Below are 18,604 nucleotides of genomic sequence, written 5' to 3' on the forward strand. Positions count from 1 at the left end.
TCAGTTGGCACCTTGTCAAGTCAGCTAATCACATTCTGAAAACAAGCAATTTATAGCAGTGAGCAATCAGTTGCAGTCAGAAATGTTAACATAAAAATTGGAATTTGTAAAATCAAAGAAGACTCAGAAATATTAAATGGAAAAAGTTTCAACCTGTTGAATAAAGAGGTCAAATGAATACATAAGGTTTCTTCAAAAATCATTCCCAAGCATTGATGATCATTATATCTAAGTACTTTTTATCTATGAACCTTTGAGTTATATAATATATTGCCTTTCCTGTTCAGCTTTATATGTAGGTCATTTGCTATTTAATACTTCCTGGGATTTTGAAGCACCGAGTTCTGCTGAAGCAGTGCTGCTACTGTTTTTGGAATAGGCTGTGTACATGACATCCTGCATGTGTGCTGCAAGAGACATTCAGAATTGGATGTACAAGTTGGTAAATGTTTAAGGCAAGCTTTTGAGTGACCGGAGTATACATGCTGATTTGGGCAGCTAAACTGAAACTAAATTGTTCATAAAAAATAGAAATCTAGAACTTACAGTATTGCATATTTTGGGCCTCACTGAAGTTGTCAACTCTTGTCAGATAATGGGTGTACTACTTGTGGTTAAAGTTTTATTTAGTTGTTGGAGCGTTTACCTCCAAATACGCAATTTATTTGCTCCAAGTAGGCGTATTGTTTGCTGCAAATATGCATATTATTTACTCCTAATAGGAATATTATATTTTTCTAGTAGGCATATTATTTGTTCCAAATAGACACTATTTACTCCAAATAGACATATTATTTACTCCAAATAGACATATTGTTTGCTCCAAATAGACATATTGTTTGCTAAATAAGATGAGAAGTATATTTATCTGATTCCAGCTTCCAGTTCATTTTGTTAAAGTTAGATAACTGGTATACCTGCATTTAAACAAGATTGTTTGGTATACTGGTACTGTCAGTTGTGTAAATCAAATTATCTATTTTTAACTTGAGAGGCCAGTTGCTCATATTGCTGTCTTGACCTATGACCAATCTTTCTAATTTCTTTGGAATTGAGAACTTGCAAGGAAATCAAACCCTTTCACTTGTTCATTCCTTCTCATTTCTGTGTCCCAGACAGGATGTAGTTAGTGAAAGATAAGATATTTGTCTAAACAGTTTAAATTATACTGATGCAGTTATATGAATTCAAAGACATGTTTTCTTTAGGAGTACATTCTGCATTGTAGTGCAAGATGAGATGTCTAATTCTGTTTGGCTATTAAATGTCAAGGAGAATCACAAAATGGAAACAGATTTCATTTGTAAACGATGCATCACTAATGTGCTAAAATGTGGATGATTCAATTCATTTAGGGCCAAAGACGATACTTGAAAAAATAAATTCCATATTGGAAAAGACCTGGAATTTTGTATTGCCTTGGAAGGGATTTCAGTCACTACATGTCTTTGGCATAGTATCCACTCTCTTCCACTAAGTATAGTTAATCTTACTATTAATAGTATCAAATTATATGTTCTTACTAAAATTAGTTACAAAGTTTAAAACTACTAGTCTTCCAGGTCAGTTTTACTTATCAAGGGAAGCTGCTCAGTTTTATGTTAATGGTTAAACTTTAAGGATATCATAACATTGATTTTCAAGTAATGTTTCAGTAATATAAATTCTCTAATGACATAAAACAGAATGAAAATATAGTATAATAATATATAGTTATGTAGAGCAGTCTGTTTACAGTAGTTAAAAGGACCATGAAAAGTAATATCTCTGGAGTTACATTCTTTCATCAGATCTAGTGGAACTTAAAAACAACTTCAACCCTTAAAGACATCATTGTCTTCAATACCATGATTGTTTTACTCTGTGGAAACCGTGTGAAAATTGCATTTTTTTTTTTTTTTTTTTCTCTAAATAATTTTGTATAAATTAAAGTAATAATAACTGTATGACATGTTACGGACAATACAGTATGTACAATTTATATCTGTGCATTTCTGTTTGCACTTCACCCTTGTTTGTTTTAAGTGTTGATCTTGATGTAGACTTGTGTATTTTGATGATTTTGTGCTCCCTGTACTAGATGGTGGACAAATTTCTGTGGGTAAGAAAAATATGCAATTTAATTTCAGTGTTGTTCCTTCCCGTTTGCCCAACCCGACCTCCTTACTGCATCATGCATGTCTGTTGTATGTTAGAGTAGTTTGTGGAATGAAATTTGTTTTACTGGTGTTCCATTCTGCAGACAGCTTCCAGGGTTCATTCTCAGGCTAAAAATGTATGGGTCATTGTCCCCCATACATTTGATAAAGGGGAGGGACATTTTTTTTAAATATAGGATGGTTTTAATGAAGAAATGAAACTTGAGCTTGAACATATATTGCATGATTTTCAAGCATTTTCATTTTTTTGTTGTTGATGTTTCTGAAATCCGTAATAGTGTAGCCTAGAATAGACCCTGCTGTCATAATGCTGTTTTTCTGAACTAAAAAAAAAACAAAATAAAAATTGTAAAGGAAAGTTTTGCCATTCTGAAGTCTACCATATAATTTTTTTTCTTGCATTTTTCTTAATAAAAGTGAGGTATAGCACTACAGATGTTAGTGGTGGTGGTAATGTTATCACAGTATTAATTTTTTTTGCACAAGGCCATAGTTATGAGCAATGTGGCAGTGTCAGATAGTGTTACAGTTTTTTACACAAGGTCATAATTGTGAGCAAAGGCGAGATACCTCATTTTACTGTACCTTTGTTTGAGCAGCATAATGCTTACAGCCAGCCCAGTGTTAAAAACAAACTACCACAAGTAGCAAGTTAGAGAAGGCCTTTCTGGACAGATAATTGTTGTATAAATATGCTAAATATGTTTAATATGTGTACAAATAGGACCTATTAAAAGTTGACAAGAGTTGCCTTAATTTGCTGGTGGTAACTAAGGTATGTTTATAAGTTGAAGAATTAATAAAAGATATTAAAGTTACAGTTTTTGAATTTTGAAAGATTTTGGAAAATTAGCTTTGTAAATTTGCATGATGAGTATGATTGCACCTAATTCTTGAAAGCATTTGTCAGCGGTCCATTGCAGTTTTGTGTAAACAATAATTGACTTAGTGGTAGGGCATCACTTTATACCAGATCAATGTCCAGTGAGAAAACATATAGGCCTTTATGCCACTGATCCAAATGAACTACTCTGAAATATTACAGGAGCTGATATTGCATCTGCATGTACATTGTTTACTAAATGACATCATGTGACATCACTTATCGAACCATTCCTCACAGCCACTTAACATTTGAATTGATTTCCACATTTTTGAAAACATGAGTTTCTCTTTTAAGTGTAAGCTTATGAGAGAATGTTCTTGTATTTAACTTTTGCATTACTTCCACAAGTTTAGTATAACACTGTTAGTACAATAGTACATTGCATTTTTGCCTTGTGTTCCTAGCCGTTAACCATTTTCCAAACTGGTTTCAAGCTCACATGCTGCCAGAATTCAAACAGCTTCTGTCTTTTTTAAAAGAATTGACAGATTGGACTTCTTGGTCTATAATTTTCTTTTTTGTCTTGCTTGTAAAAGATGCACAACAATGTATGCCTCACTTTCCAGGCACCAGTAGCAATGTCAATGTTGACAGTTTTGACGAATGATAAAGTCTGGAAAACTCATACAACATGCATCATTTGCTGCATTTGACAGAAAGTTCATTATTTACTAAAGGACAAGAATATATTAAAAAAAATTGATAAATGGGGAGGGGTGTTGGGCATTTTAATAGATTTTTTACCAAGTAGGATTAGCCTTGTCATCAGGTAAAGATATCTCATGTGAAATACAACAACCAAAATAATTTGGGTTGAGGGCTTAATATTAAGCATAGACTTGATACCATTTAGCTATTGATAGTCTTACATTGCCAAGATTCCTTTCTTGGCAAATGAGATGCATCAAAGCAGCAGCATTTCTAAGAACCTGCGCACCATTCTCATTATTAACCATCAACTGACTTAATTACCATCATCTCAGACCTGCCAATGCCAGCTCTTAAAATTTTGCCACAAGTCTTACGAAAATTACCCTTAAAATATGGACTTATGGCATACTAGCAAAAAATCTGGATAATTGGTTCATCCGTGTTTTATTTGGATCCGGGTTTCATCTTAGAATTAGTGAAATTAGTCAGGGAACCAGACTAACTTTACAACAGCACCCAAGACGCTTGAAATTGCACCTATTTGTTTATGTGAAGCATCTGCATGATCAAACTGTTGGTTATAGAATTTTTAAAAATGGCATCCAGAAAGTGATGCATGTTTAAGACGAAAGGGAAAATAAGCTTCTACAAAAGTGTTAATAATCAGCACAGAAGAATAAAAAGGAGTATTCAGATTCTTGTGAATAAAAGCTGGAAAGGACACAATTACGTTTATTGGGCATGATGGGCCTATTTGAGTATGTCTCGTTACGGGAGATATGATTGCTGTCGTCATGTGAAATAGAAAAGAATTGCCAAGAATTATGTCAAGTTGAGTGATAGCAACAAGCCATTGGGCTGCATAGGGTTTGGAACTAGAGTTTGTGCAACAGTACTAGTGGTCAATAAAGTCTACGCATACTTTACAAACTTTTCAGTTGAACATAATGTTTATACTCAATGCATTGAACTTTTAATTAGGTTTTCCAGCTTCAGCAATTATTGACATTTTGTTACACCTTACTGAAAACTGGTCAGTCTTACGGAAAATAATCAACTGCCTTACTGGGATGGACTTGTCAGGGTTGGCAGGTCTGTCTTCTTTTCCAGCAGTGCTGTTTTTTTAAAAATATATTTTTTCATAGATATCCAGTGGCTTAGTGGTTAGAGCATCCACCTTGTATGTAGGAGGTTGCAAGCTCAATCCCCAGCTGAGTCATATGAAAGACTTATAAAAATGGTATTAATGGCTGCCTCGCTAGGCACTGAGCATTAAGAGTTCAGTGTTAGGACTGGTCAGCCTGGTCTCTGGATATGTGACTGGGTAGGACATGATGCTGCTTGTCACTGGCATGATGCCCCAGTGCTAGACTTCACTATAAACTGCTACATTGCAGACACCATAGCGATATGACTGAAAAATTGTTAAAGCTTCATTAAAAATTCAAATCACATACACACTTTATCGAAGATAATTTTTGGAGCTGTACATCATTTAATAGTGTTCTACCCATTTTGTTTTCATTTTCAGCCTGCTACTATACAAGATAATGAGAAGGCTGCCTCATTCTCTAAGTATGCTGAAGCAAGATTGAATTTTCATACAGCACATGCAAAATGCTGTACATAGAAATCCCAATTGTAAACATTAGAACCAACGACACAACTCAAATTCATCATTACATGTTTTTTGCATTTGATTTTCATATTCAGATTTTACTCAGAATTGAGTTATGTGTGCTTCTCACTCCAGAAAAAGAGAAATAATTATTATTCCCAGTTATTGAATGAATTTTAACAAGAAATTGATACCTGTTCTGGTGGAAACTACATGCATTCATTATTTTTTCCAGTTATTGAATGAATTTTTGTAAGGAATTGGTGGTATTCATTCTGATTGACATACATGCATTAGTTCCATATTACTCTCAGTTATTTAATGGATTTTTGTAAAGAAATGGTACTTGTTCTGGTTGAAAATACATACATTCATTACTTCTCCCAGTTATTGAATGAAGTTTTTGTAAGGAATTGGTTGAAAATACCGCCATTGTAACATAGTGTCTAGCATTATGACAGAATTTGGCTTGCTTTAATTTTTGTTGCATCAGTTCCTGGTTTTATTGTCTTAACCTGCTAACCATAGATCAACATTGTATCACTAGTGATAGCAGTGATTTTGTTGTCATTGTTTGGGCCACAGTTGTCAGTGTTTTGGCTTTAGATATCCATTCTGCGACCTTAAGTACCAGAATTGTGGCTTTGAATTTCAGTGTTGTGGCCTTCACTGTCAGTGTTTTGCATTAGTTTCACTGAAACCATTGCACGTATGGTCATAAAACTTGGTGTGTACTTTCAGTATTGCATCTTGAAGGCCACTTACTGCTCATGGCTTGCTGAAGTAAGTCACCGTGACCTTTGCGATATGCACCAATTAGTTCATAAAGTATTGGAATATCAGATCCAATAACATCAAATTCAATTATTTTTATTGGTATCAACATTTGTGGTTTGGGAGAATATTATATTTTAAGATCAGTAATACATTGTTTTCCTTTGGAATTGAAAAGAATATGATATAGTCTGAATCCTTTGTCATTGTCAACAGGACAATACCTTCCTTGTTTGATCTGAGCAACCTTGCGAGTACAGTACATATCTGGATACTCAACCAATTTCACCTTCAACTGTTTTCTTTCCCCAGTGTATCCTTTTTGTGTTCAGTTCTTTTTTTATTGCATTAATTGTTTTTTTTTGGAGGGGGTGTCTTTTTGCTAAAATGTATGAATATTTGCACATAACTTGGCAAAGCATTTTTTTCTTCATTTAATTATTCCACATTATTAGTTCTAGTGCCAGGGTAAGTATCACCTTCCCATTTTTGGTTCCCAGTTAAAATGTGTTTTCAGTTTTCCTTTCTGAGCACATTAACATGTTGCAAAATATGGGCAAGTGGTGGCCAAAGAAGACCACATGGAGCACTCAGACTGTCAGGTACTAATGTATACACATAGGCAGAAGTCCTGTTTGTTGCCTGTGGACAGATAAAGTGGTGGACTTGGCAGAAAGTTGTTGCAATTACTACAAAAATAGAAAATGTCCCTCTTCCTTGTCTGCATCCCAGGATAAGCCCCCTTTGTTCCCAGGAGGGGTCTGGATCACTTCAGGTCTTTAGGAAATCTACATCCTCAGTGAGGCAGGAACCAGAGGTGATTTACATGGTTTTGGAGATCACCGAAAGGCGTCAGATACCTGATGCTCATTCTGATGTCAGTGCTTGTTAGAGATCCTTAGCCCCGGTAATGGAATGAACAGTGCTGGTGCTTGAAAGTGAGTCGTGACAGGGAATAGCAGAGGTCTCTCAATAGAGGTAAAGTGCCAGTGATGGTAGTTCCAGTCATACTTTCCTGAAGACAGAAGAGCAATAATCCAACTGCTATTGATCTGATGTGGACTCTGGTTTGCCAGACAGTTTCATCTATCAGATCTTCTTTGCAGGTCATGGGGCAATGCACTTCAAACAACCAGACACTGTTTTGATCAGCCATCTGGGAATGTGGATTATGTCCATACCCCAACTTCGTTTCCACCCCTCTTTAGGTAGCCACTTAATCCATACTGGGATGGGGAGTTGGATTTAACTACCGAATCTAGTGAAGGGCATCAGATTAGTAACCCCCACTTATTTTCATATAGTCCCTATTGGATTTCAGAAGCCCACTACCAGGTAGTGAATCCCCTTTTACCATCATGACATGGATGTATCTGCTTTTGTTTCAAGGCATGTTGGACAAAGAGACATGGACCTGTCCCAGTCCTGCTTGCCTTGACCAACAAAATGGAGTCAGGCCACAACTGTCCTACAAGATCAACAACAATACCCTCCAAGATCAACAAGAAGGGATCATCAGCTCCATTCATCAAGGAGGAAGTATAGTGGGATTGGTCATTTACATTCTGGTAGATTCAGATGGGATCCCAAAGAATTGATTATCAGTCTCTTCCCTTCCATTAGGGTCCCTACTTCTTCCCACTACCAGAGTCAGGTGATGGAGGACAAGGAAGTACGAACTTTGATGAGGCAGAAAACAAGATTTTCTGCCTTCTTCCCCTAGACCTGTGTGTCAAACCTTTGGGAGCTGGGAACAGTAGGATTCTTCGAAGTTTGGAGAGGTTTTCCAGTCTGGAGAGACTTTCTATGGTCCAATCACATTCATATCTTCTGCTGCCACAACACTCATCTGTGGTTCAGGAGCTAGTGCAGAGGTTTTCCATGGGTCAAAAGGCTGCAGGATGGTAGAAGGGGTGGTCTATATCCCCTTTTACACCTCAGCCACTGGCAGTGTGGATAATATTACCCCTCTCTTGGTTGATGTTGACTTGCCTGGGACTTCCCAACTTTGGGAAGTCATATATATATATATATATATATATATATATATATATATATATATATATATATACTCAATTTTACCCCACTATAACACAGTAGTTGGGGTCCATAGAACCTGACTGTGTTATAGATTGAACCATGTTATAACCAGCCAAGTCAGTTTGCTGAAGAAACTAATGCATTTACCTTAAATAGGGCAGCCGGGTGGTGGGATATGGAAGTAATAAAAATGGGCACAAAAATTGTGCTTTTGATTAAATGAAGGCAAACTAGTCTTAAAAACACTTGTATATTGACAACTTATGTTTGTGTAGTACAGTCCATAAGTATTACACTTGTATATCATAAATCTATGAATTCAAGTATAGATCAGATGTTGTAATCTTCATATATGACTCACATCCCATTAGAAAACACAAATAACATGTATATATTTTAAAGAAATGGTAGTCCTTCTTTTGATCTATATCTGATTGCCACTTAACAATTTACTGCATTTGTCGCAAGTAGCACATGTCTATAGCTGTGTACATAGTACATGTACATGTACTTAAATTGGAATAGGTTTTGGTCAGCTGTGAGACAGTATCATCTTACCGAGGCTACCCAAGGTATGAGGATATTGATGGGGAAATGAAAAGTTGAACAAATTAAAATGTTTAGCAAACATCTTTGGAAGATAGTCCATCTTCAGTTAACTTGACAGCAATATATCTATGGTTTCAAAAGATTGGAAATTTAATTTCCATTTTATGCCACTGTTGGTTGTGATGGTAAAAGTAATTTTATTTCCTGCAAAAATTAAACTTTCATGGCAAAATAAACATGTTCAAGTCACTTTGGAAAATGCAACAATCTATCAGATTCCTTTGCTTTTATTTAAGTTTGGTGCTGACTTCCATTGAGATTATTTGTTTTTATTGAAGATTGTATTTGGCTTTCTTTGATGAAGAGTGCATCTGTTATTGAATTAACACTAAAGGACAGCTTTGGAGGACCAAACATATGCCCATTTTTTATTGCGGTGGCAACATCAAATAATTGCAAAACATTGAGACTAAATTTTGTTTTTCATTTGCTTAGTATTTATATAGAACGTTGGTGCTTCAAAGGTGATCAGTATTCTTTGAAGTTTCAGGACAACTATTTTTTTCTGGATACATTTTTAACAAAAGGAATTAGCCATCGTGCAGTAGATTGTAGCAGTTACTTTTTCTGCCTTCAAAAGTTGGTCGATTGTTGCTAGTCCTGGTAGCATAGATAGACCTCTAAGTGGATCTGTTCTTGATTTTGTTTGTTTGTAGGGTTTTATTGTCATTTTTTTTAATGACATTTCTGGTGGTGGAGTGATGCTGCCTTCTATGCATGTATCAGAAATTCTTAAAATACAGGTCAACAGACACTGAATACACAGGTGTTCTGTTCTGTTCTGACAGGGATTCCTACATAAAATATGAGTGTTCTGAAGGATTTAATTATATGAGTGAAAACGAGGAATTTTACTTAACAGCCACATATAGAGGTCAGTCAAAATAATTGTATTAGTTACTAGTGAGCTACCAATAGTTCAACACTATTTTGTCTGAACAATCCATTATGAGATAGTGCCTCTTCTGGTTGGTCTCTGCTAGAAATTTTTTTTAAAAAATGCAGAGATTTCACAGCATAAAATACTCAGGTCAGATTTCAGAATAAGCTGATTATGATATAAAGTGCACTGTTAAGGTGGTTAGTCAACCTGAACAATGAATTTGTTTATCCAATAATATATAAATTCCAGTGCATTTTGTATCAAGTTTGTGGATTTCTTTCATGCTGCCTCTGAATTTCTTCAGTCCAAACCCAAGTTGTGTATACAAGTTCAGCCAACGATGTTGGGGGGGGGGGGGAATCACAAGATGGTATATTTTGTCGCAAGTAAGGAAAATAAATCGCAGTTTGCGACATTGGCGAAGTCCAGTGTGATTCCTGATGAAACTTTTTCCACATTTTTTTGTTGTACTTTTCAGAAGAAATTTTTTTGTAGTGTGTACGAGATAAACACGTGTACATGAAATTGCATGAGCTACGCTACAATTGTCTTATATTAGAATTCATACACAATCTCTTCGTCCAAAATGCTAATAAACGTTTTACATGTTACATTTAGTACTTCTAAGAAAGATAGAAAAAATCTGTGAGAGAAAATGCATGTATGTGAAATTTCGGGAGCCATGCCACAATTGTGTTATATCCGAATTCTTGTTATATTGGGGACACGCACGCGCGTGCGTGCGTGCGTCTTTCCGCAGCAATCAGGTCAGGTTTCATGTTCCATCAGACAAGACTACCATAGATTCTGTCCCTCCTAGCATATCTTATGGCCAAGACTTCATTGTTCATTCACCTTTACTTCTCTCTTCTTTGGACTCTGAATGTAGCAGCAGATACAATTCCTTAAGGGAGAATTCACTTGTACTCCCTCCATTACCCACATCTAGCAAACTGGAAACTGCACAGGGACCCACTGCTGGCTCTGATTCCCCTTGGACCCAAGTTTTTAATCACCACCTGAATTGGTGGCTTGATCAGGATCGGTTCCTGACAAGAGTCCCAATTTACATCCCCAAACCCGACTCCTTTATGTAAACTGTCAAGTCTGTCCTGGCAGAAGCTCATCATAGTTGATCAGTTGTCATGTGCGTCCTTGCCTGCACATCTGTTCATGCATTCTTGATTATTTTCATTGTTTAAGGGTGTTTTTTTTTTACTTCAGTAAATTAAAGGTGGACTTGACATAAAGGAGGTCTCTTGTTATTAATTTTAAAATTATGTTCAATATGTGGTATTGTGCTTGCATCTTCTTACCCCAGAGTAATTCAGATCAGGAACATGTTATTTAGTAACATCATTCTCTCCACCTGTACCAGTGTATAAATATAGTGCATAAATATGCAAAATAATGTCTAACCATTACGACATTGCATCTTAAATCGGGAAATGTAAATGGGTATGATTTACACATGATAAACTATTGTGTTATGATTGGCTAACTGCAAAGATTGATTTTAGGAGACTATGCATTTCACCATGACTCCAAGATAATGTACCTGGCTAAAGCTATTTTAGTGGGCATTGTTTCCATGTGCCAGCATGATAGGAAATCACATTTGCATCATGTGATATAATACTTATTCACGTTTTGGCATCTCCCTTGGGAATCTTTCTTCTTGTGTTTTCTGATGGTATAAAGTAACCTTGCCTTCAGCTTAAGTACTATACCAACCAGACTGCACTGTAGTTGAACAGTTCCTTAGGAGAAAACAATAACAGAACAATATTCCAGATATATTCACTTGCTTAGTTACGAACAGTACATAGTCAATATTGTCTCGTTGCATTAACCAATGCTTGTGGCAAGGTACAAGTATAATTTTCAATAAAGGACAGCAATAGGTGTAAACATTCCGACTTTAATTTGTTATATCCCCTCCATACCTTTGAAGAGGGAATTTTCTTAACCTGGTCCATCCCATTTTCCCCTCTTTCACAGATTTTATTTCAGCGCAAAAATTCTGAAGAACTTGTAACAGTATTTGCTGTAATCCTTTACATTTAGAGATGCTAGCTCAAATTTAGTTTACACTATTTTCAACAAATTTGATTGAGTTATAGCCCCTGTTTGATTGGAACATTCCCCTTCATTTGCAGCATATTTTCAGGAGTAACTGTGTTGTATTGACATGTTTCTGGTAGACAGTGAGGCATGGAAAATTGTTTCACAGGCGAGACAGTTTGTTCTGCATGAACCTTCTATATTAGGGTGCATGGTTTGGAAGATGGTTGTTCCTTGTCCATATATTGTATGTGTTTCCTGTGTATGCTTATATAGATAGATGCCCATTTTAAGCATACTATATCACTGTATATTGCATTTTTTAAACTAAATTTCTTAAATTTGTTTCCATTTGGATGTGTATTTTATTGTTCTTTGATTCATGGCTTTTTGTTCTGTTATTGCATTATTATGCTCTTGCGAGTTTTGGCCATGGAGGAACTATATAACTGTCATGATTGTGTTATTTTGTCGAGATAATAATGTCTTTGAAATCCTGGTTAGAGTTCACCCAGGCCAGCTCAAGATGGTTGCCTCTGTGTTTAATTGGGAAAGGCACTCAACTCCCATCTCCTCAGCATGATATGCAAAATAGTGGGTTCAATGTGCTGTTGAAAGCACCAAAAACAAATGAAAAAATGAATATTTAATTCGCTCAGCACTCATTCATTGTTTTACACCTTAAAGTAAAACAGTGCCTAACAACCACACCTTAATTTCAAAACCACTCTATGCTCAGACTTGGCATATGAAATTGTGGAGCATTTGGGTCACATTAGGCATTCACGCATCAGCTTAGCATTTGCTTGGAGTGTTTTAAAAGATCAGAATGGCAAGAGAAGACCATTGGCTTTGATAAATAGTTATCACTTTAGTGTCTTTGCTACACTACATCATTTTCAAAACATTCTTATATTTAACAAAATAGGAGCCAAAAAGTAAATTTGAATCTGTTTTTCAAGATGGCACCAAAATGTCATTTTGATGTTTTTCAATGTGTCAGAGCCCAATTCAAACAAATTTTTTCCTGAATTTATACTGTAAGAGATTTCACAAACACTAGCAAATCAGAAAAATTGAAGTGGTAGAATTTTTAGAATTTAATTTATCTCTGCTGGTTGTGTTGCCTAGTGACTCTAATTTCTTGTAACATTTTGGCTTGTAAATGTGATAGCTGCACATAAAACACTGCCAAAAGGCCTCAATTATTCTGCATGCTTATGACATAGGATGGTGGGATTATAAGATACAATAGTTACTTTAATATTCAAAAGACCCTTATACAAAGACCACACTGGGAATATGACATCTTGTTCCAAATCTCTTGAGTGTTCTTGTTAATAAGTAGGTAAAGTTAGCAAACCAGCTAGATTTCTTTGTCACATGGGTGAGAAATTTGTATCACTTTTTCATTTAGCATAATCATTGCTGGCATGGACATCAAGCTTAGGTTTTTGCAATTAGTTCAGTTTATCTAACATATTTATGTGCACAGTCATGAAATTTGATTGGTATGTTCATTGTGAAAGGTAGTACTCACCACAGACAAAGCAAGGAACAGTGACCTATATTTCATACTCCAACAGTTTTGATGGGTATCTGGAAAACTTCTCAGTGAATAGACATAATATTCTTTAGAGTTCTTGTGAGTTGTCTTCAGTGTCATTCTTGCATTCAGTTTTGACAAAAGTTAGTGTACAGAATAACAGAAAATGGACAATTTCTCAACTCAGGATGTAAATTGTCAGTACCCTGTGTTAGACATTGGGTTATTTTGCAGTATTTTTACAGGAAACAGACTATGGTAGCTATAGGATTTGAAGTAAAAAGAAAATGACCTTAAGGTGATGTTTATATTTTTAGCTCAATTGGCCATAGGATGAAATGAGCCAATGGTATAATCCTGTATTTGGCATACATCATCTGGAATTATTGTTTATGTTGGCTTCTCAAAAAGCCACTGGACAATTTCAACCAAATATGGCAGAGGACATCCTGACAAGAAAGCCTTTCACATTATGCTTGTCCATTGTCAGTTGTTGTAGGGTATAATGCCATTTTTCAGCACATGATAGGCTATGCATGGTGGCCAGTATTAATGGTGGAGGAAGAACCCGGGAAAACCCCAGTAAGAACCACCGACCCACAAGAAGATACTGGCAAGCTTTCTCACATACCCACATTAGCCAAATCCGAGACTCGAGCCCACGCAGACAGAGGTGAGATGGCAGTGATCCGTAACGGTGAGTGCTTTAGACCACTTGGCCACTCGGGGCCCCGTCCATTGTCAGTATGAAGTTACTCAAAATAGAAACACAGACACACCTTTGCAAACAAATTCTTCTTAAAAAAAAAAACACTTAACGGAATTTTCCCAACTTCACATTAAAAAGCATTCTGGCATGAAGATGAAATCTTTTGCAATTGATGTCAATCTGCCATTGAATATGGTGATTGCTGCTAAAAGAAAACATTATCTTTTAACAACCTCTTTTCAAAAACTAAACAGAATTTGACAAAAATGTCTAGTATTTTGGCCTAAAGATTTTTCGGTTTCTTATGATCCACCATCAGTCAAAGCAAGTCTGTTAAATTATGACAGCTTGAAAAACAACAGAGTATATGAAATCTTGATGAATAAATTGCATTCTTTGGCAAGACACTTTGTTTTCACATTGCCCAAGAAACATGTAGTCACTAAATACCATCTTAAAGTGCCTGACACATTTTTTGTTTTTGTACTATTACATATATGTGCATTATTTTACATATTAAACAACATTACTGACAAATTATTTAAAATGTTATCACCCAAGATGCTTTTCTCAAGACAAACAAAATTTACAAGTTAGATACCCAGACCATCCAGTTATCCAGGTGCTCATTAAGGCAACTACTATTATTATGTATTTACTGGATATAGACTAGAAAGCATGATTCAGCAATGGATATGTTTGCATGCTGTTTCTAATGTTATTGTTGTTTGATATTTACAGCAGTGTATGTTAAACAAATTTTTTAAGTATGTGTAATTATATGGAGTGCATATCTATTGTATAACATTGTGTTTTTGAGTAATATTGACAAGGTCTTTTATCAAAGGAATTATTCATGCTGCTGATTCACTTTCAGGAAAATGGAGTTGATAAAATAAGCAAAAATTAATCATATTCTGACCAGCTATCCCTTTTTAAGCCTGAAAATGGAAACAACCATTTTATTTTATTTTAGGCCAAGTAGTATAGCTTTCTCAAGTGTACACATGTCAGTTACCCAGGTGCATGCTATTATACCCACATGTGTCTCTTGTTTTATAATTTTTGCCTCTAAATTAAGGTAGCCTATCCGTAAATTTCAAATTTGTGTGGTTATTTTGAGTGCTTAGCCTGGGTTAGTTTTACGAGCCTATGTGCAATACAAGACAGATAAGCAGTGGCTGGGTGATGATAGTGGTGGTGGTGTGGGCAATATTGTTATTTTGGATGTTTTCCCAAAAGTTGGGTAAATAGGCTTACAGCTTACTATGGTATACTGTGAATTTACTATTTTTCTGTTCTGTTGCTATGAACAACAAATTTAAATATCCAGCAAACCATGATATTTTGTAGAAGCTGTGGGAACTCTTTCCCAATCATCAAATCAAAGTATTTATGAATTTTTTTTCATAAAGTCACCTAAAACATGGTTAACCAAGACAATTAATTCATAGTACATGCATTTTATAGGGGCAAGATGGCAGCTGCCTACATCGGTTAGTCTCAAGTTGTTACAGTAGTTTTCTCAGTAGTTACAGGGTTAGCTGAAGAGCTGTAACAGTTAAAGTAATAAGTTTAGAGTTGTAACAATAGTTTTAGTGATAAGTGGGGAGTTTTAACAATACTTACAGGGGTATGGGCGGGGAGGTTAACAATAGTTACAGGGGTAAGAGGAGAATTTTGTCAGTAGTTAGAGAGGTAAGTGGAGAGTTTTAGAATTAGTTATTGAGGTAAGAGGGGAGTTTTAACAGTAATTATAGAGGTAAAAGGGGAGTTTTAAAGTAGTTATAGAGGTTAGTGGTGTCGCTTTAACATAGGTTATGGAGGTAAGTTTTGACATTAGCTTTATGATTAAGAAGTGGTTTTAAAGGGAGTTCTGCAGTTAAGTCTGGAGTTTTAACAGTAGTTTTAGGGTTAAGTCTGGAGTTTTAACAGTAGTTTTAGGGTTAAGTCTGGAGTTTTAACAGTAGTTTTAGGATTAAGTTGGGAGTTTTAACAGTATTGAGGTTAATGGCCTAGTTTCAACAGTAGTTAATGAGATAAGTGGGGAGTTTTGACTAGAGGTTTAGAGGTAAGGGGAATTTTAACAGCATATTTAGAGGTTGTTGGTTTTGTTTTAACAGTAGTTATATGGGTAAGTGGTGAGTTTTAACAGCAGTTATAAGGGAACAGTTGTAGTTTTAACAGTAGTTATAGGAGTAAGCTTGTAGTTTTAACAGTATTTATGGGGGTAAGTTTGGAGTTTTAACAAGTTAAAGTGGTTAGTTTGGAGTTGTAAGAGTAGTTAAAGAGGTTATTGGGGAGTTTTAACAGTAGTTGTAGGGGTAAGTAGGAAGTTTTAAGAGCAATTTTATGGTTAAGCAGTGGTTTTAACAGTAGTTCTACAGGTAATCTGGAGTTTTAAGAGTTGTTATAGGGGTAAGTGGGAAGTTTTAAGAGCAATTTTATGGTTAAGCAGTTGATTAACATTAGTTCTACAGGTAAGTCTGGAGTTTTAATAAGTTTATGGGGTAAGTGGGATGTTTTAAGAGCAATTTTATGGTTAAGCAGTTGATTAACAGTAGTTATACAGGTAAGTCTGGAGTTTTAATAAGTTTTAAGGGTATGTGCGTTTAGCATTAGATGAACTAGAATAGACTTCTGTATGGCAATGTTGTTTAATTGACACACACTCCTTGGATCCTTTGTTGTGTATTATGCATGGGATTTAAAGATCTTAATTAGACTTTGTCCATCAGTTGTTATGACATGCATGGTAAAAATGACACCTGTATCTTTTCAGGGTGAGACATACAGTTTTAAAGAAGCCATAGTATTAGCAGAGTACAAAGTGGATGATTCTTCAACAAGCAGAGACAGAGAAAGAAAGCCAGACAAGGTGTGTTGATTTTCTTTATTTGAAGTTTTGAAGTGAAGGCACTTCAAGCGCTGTGTTTGAGACTGCTTTAATGTTTTGAATGTGAAGTGTAGGGTTTTGTAGGTTTGATTTTAAGTCAATGTAATTAAAGGAATCTGCATAAGTATTAAGTGCTGTGTCCTAGCCTGGTAAATTTAAATCCATAGGTCATATTATTAGTAATATGCATTATGGCAGTCTTTCAGAATCTGTTGATGAACAGGCATCAAAATTTTTAATGTTTCTTGATCTTCAGAACTTTCAATAATTCTCAAATTAATCAGTTTCTCATTTTCTTCAAGTATCACCTTACACACATATGGATACACACATACACACATGCACATAAAGAGAGCCTGGTGTGATTACAAAACCTCTTTGCTATTGCAGTTGGAGTAATAAAATGTGCACACTTTATACTCAGTTAACTACAGAACATGTTAAAAATTAACGGCATGTGAACATTGTTTTTACAGTCCAAGTAAACTTCAGTTCTGTTGTTCAACCAACATCTTCACAAAGTCTCACTGCATGTAGATGAAAACCATTGAATAATGAATTTGATGTTCCATGAGGTTTATTGTAAACTTTGTACTGTATTTGAAAGTGCAGCTGTTAAATGTGTCCAGTCCTTTTTAATTATGCATTATATTTCGTGTTTGACAAGTCTATATGGTGAGCAGATCATATATGGTTGGGGTTAGTGGGTGGGTGTGTTGTAGGGAGAATATATTTGTCAAGCTTGGACATGGCACATTGTGTTGTGTAATGGTCTGCTTCATAATATCCTGATATTCCTGTAAAACTCAGTGCTTTTTACAACATCATTGCCTTACATCTGCACTAATGCTCTGATCTTCTCAGTTTTTTATCTCAACATGACTGTAGTGAATTTTCTCTAACTTGCGTATAGTAATACATAGCTGTGTATAATTCTTATTAATCAGTAGGACCCAAATTGAGAACTTGTTAATAGAACCCACTATGTAGACAATAAAAGATATATACAATTCATCAACTGAATATATGAATTAAATGCACATACTGGTAAGATGCACGTTATATGCCTGCCATAAGGCATAGTTTATTATGATGTGTTGTCCATCCATGACTGATTTCATTTTTGAATTCCCCACGATCAACAGTTACCAAACTTTGAGGATGGCTTGCATTTGGAATACTGAAGAAACCTATCAGTTTTGAGGTCAAATTCATTGTAACTGATGGAAGAAAAATGGTTTCTGGAAAGTAACATTAGTTCTCTGTCACTTACCTTGACCGTACTTTGTGAATGGCTTGCTTGAGGTAAAGAAAAAGCCTGTCAGTTCTGGGGGCTAGAGATCAAAGGTTAAGATCACGGTGACTGAAAGAAAAAGTTTTAATGCGAGTTCTACATCACTTACCTAGGGACAAGTGTGGATGGCTTTTAATTTGGGGTAAGAAAAAGCCTAGTGATTTTTGGGCCATAAGGTCATGGGTGAAGGTCATTGATTAAAGAAGAAAAATGTTTTTTATTAATAACATTGGTTCTACATCACAGACCTGGATCAGACTTTGTTGATGGTTGCACGTGGATATAAAAGGCTATTGAATTTTGAGTATAAATGTCAGTTCTAGGTCACTATGACCGAAAGAAGAAAAGGATTTTTGCATAATAACTTTTCTTCTAAAGTAAGTTCTTTGGCTAGACTTTGTGGGTGGCTTGTACATAGGGTAGTAAAGAATCTTATGGATTCTGAAGTCTGTAGGTCAGTGGTCATGGTCATAGA

General features: G+C 35.5%; 1 protein-coding gene across 13 annotated transcripts in view; it reads left to right on the plus strand.

Moving 5' to 3' along the window:
• Positions 1 to 18,604, plus strand: part of LOC149778535 (proto-oncogene vav-like) — a 220,624-nt gene that overhangs the window by 109,609 nt on the left and 92,411 nt on the right. For 11 of the 13 annotated variants that reach the window (XM_089939423.1, XM_089939418.1, XM_089939430.1 and 8 more), the window contains 2 exons: positions 2,081 to 2,101; positions 16,722 to 16,817. In XM_089939423.1, the coding sequence (XP_089795549.1) occupies positions 2,081 to 2,101; positions 16,722 to 16,817 (117 nt within the window). The remainder of the gene's footprint in view (positions 1 to 2,080; positions 2,102 to 16,721; positions 16,818 to 18,604) is intronic. The other 2 variants (XM_089939422.1, XM_089939424.1) reach the window with 1 other exon arrangement.

The sequence above is a fragment of the Sinohyriopsis cumingii genome, chromosome 17, assembly GCF_028554795.1.
Source record: "Sinohyriopsis cumingii isolate HCF-2022 chromosome 17, ASM2855479v2, whole genome shotgun sequence".
NCBI classification, from domain to species: Eukaryota; Metazoa; Mollusca; class Bivalvia; order Unionida; family Unionidae; genus Sinohyriopsis; species Sinohyriopsis cumingii.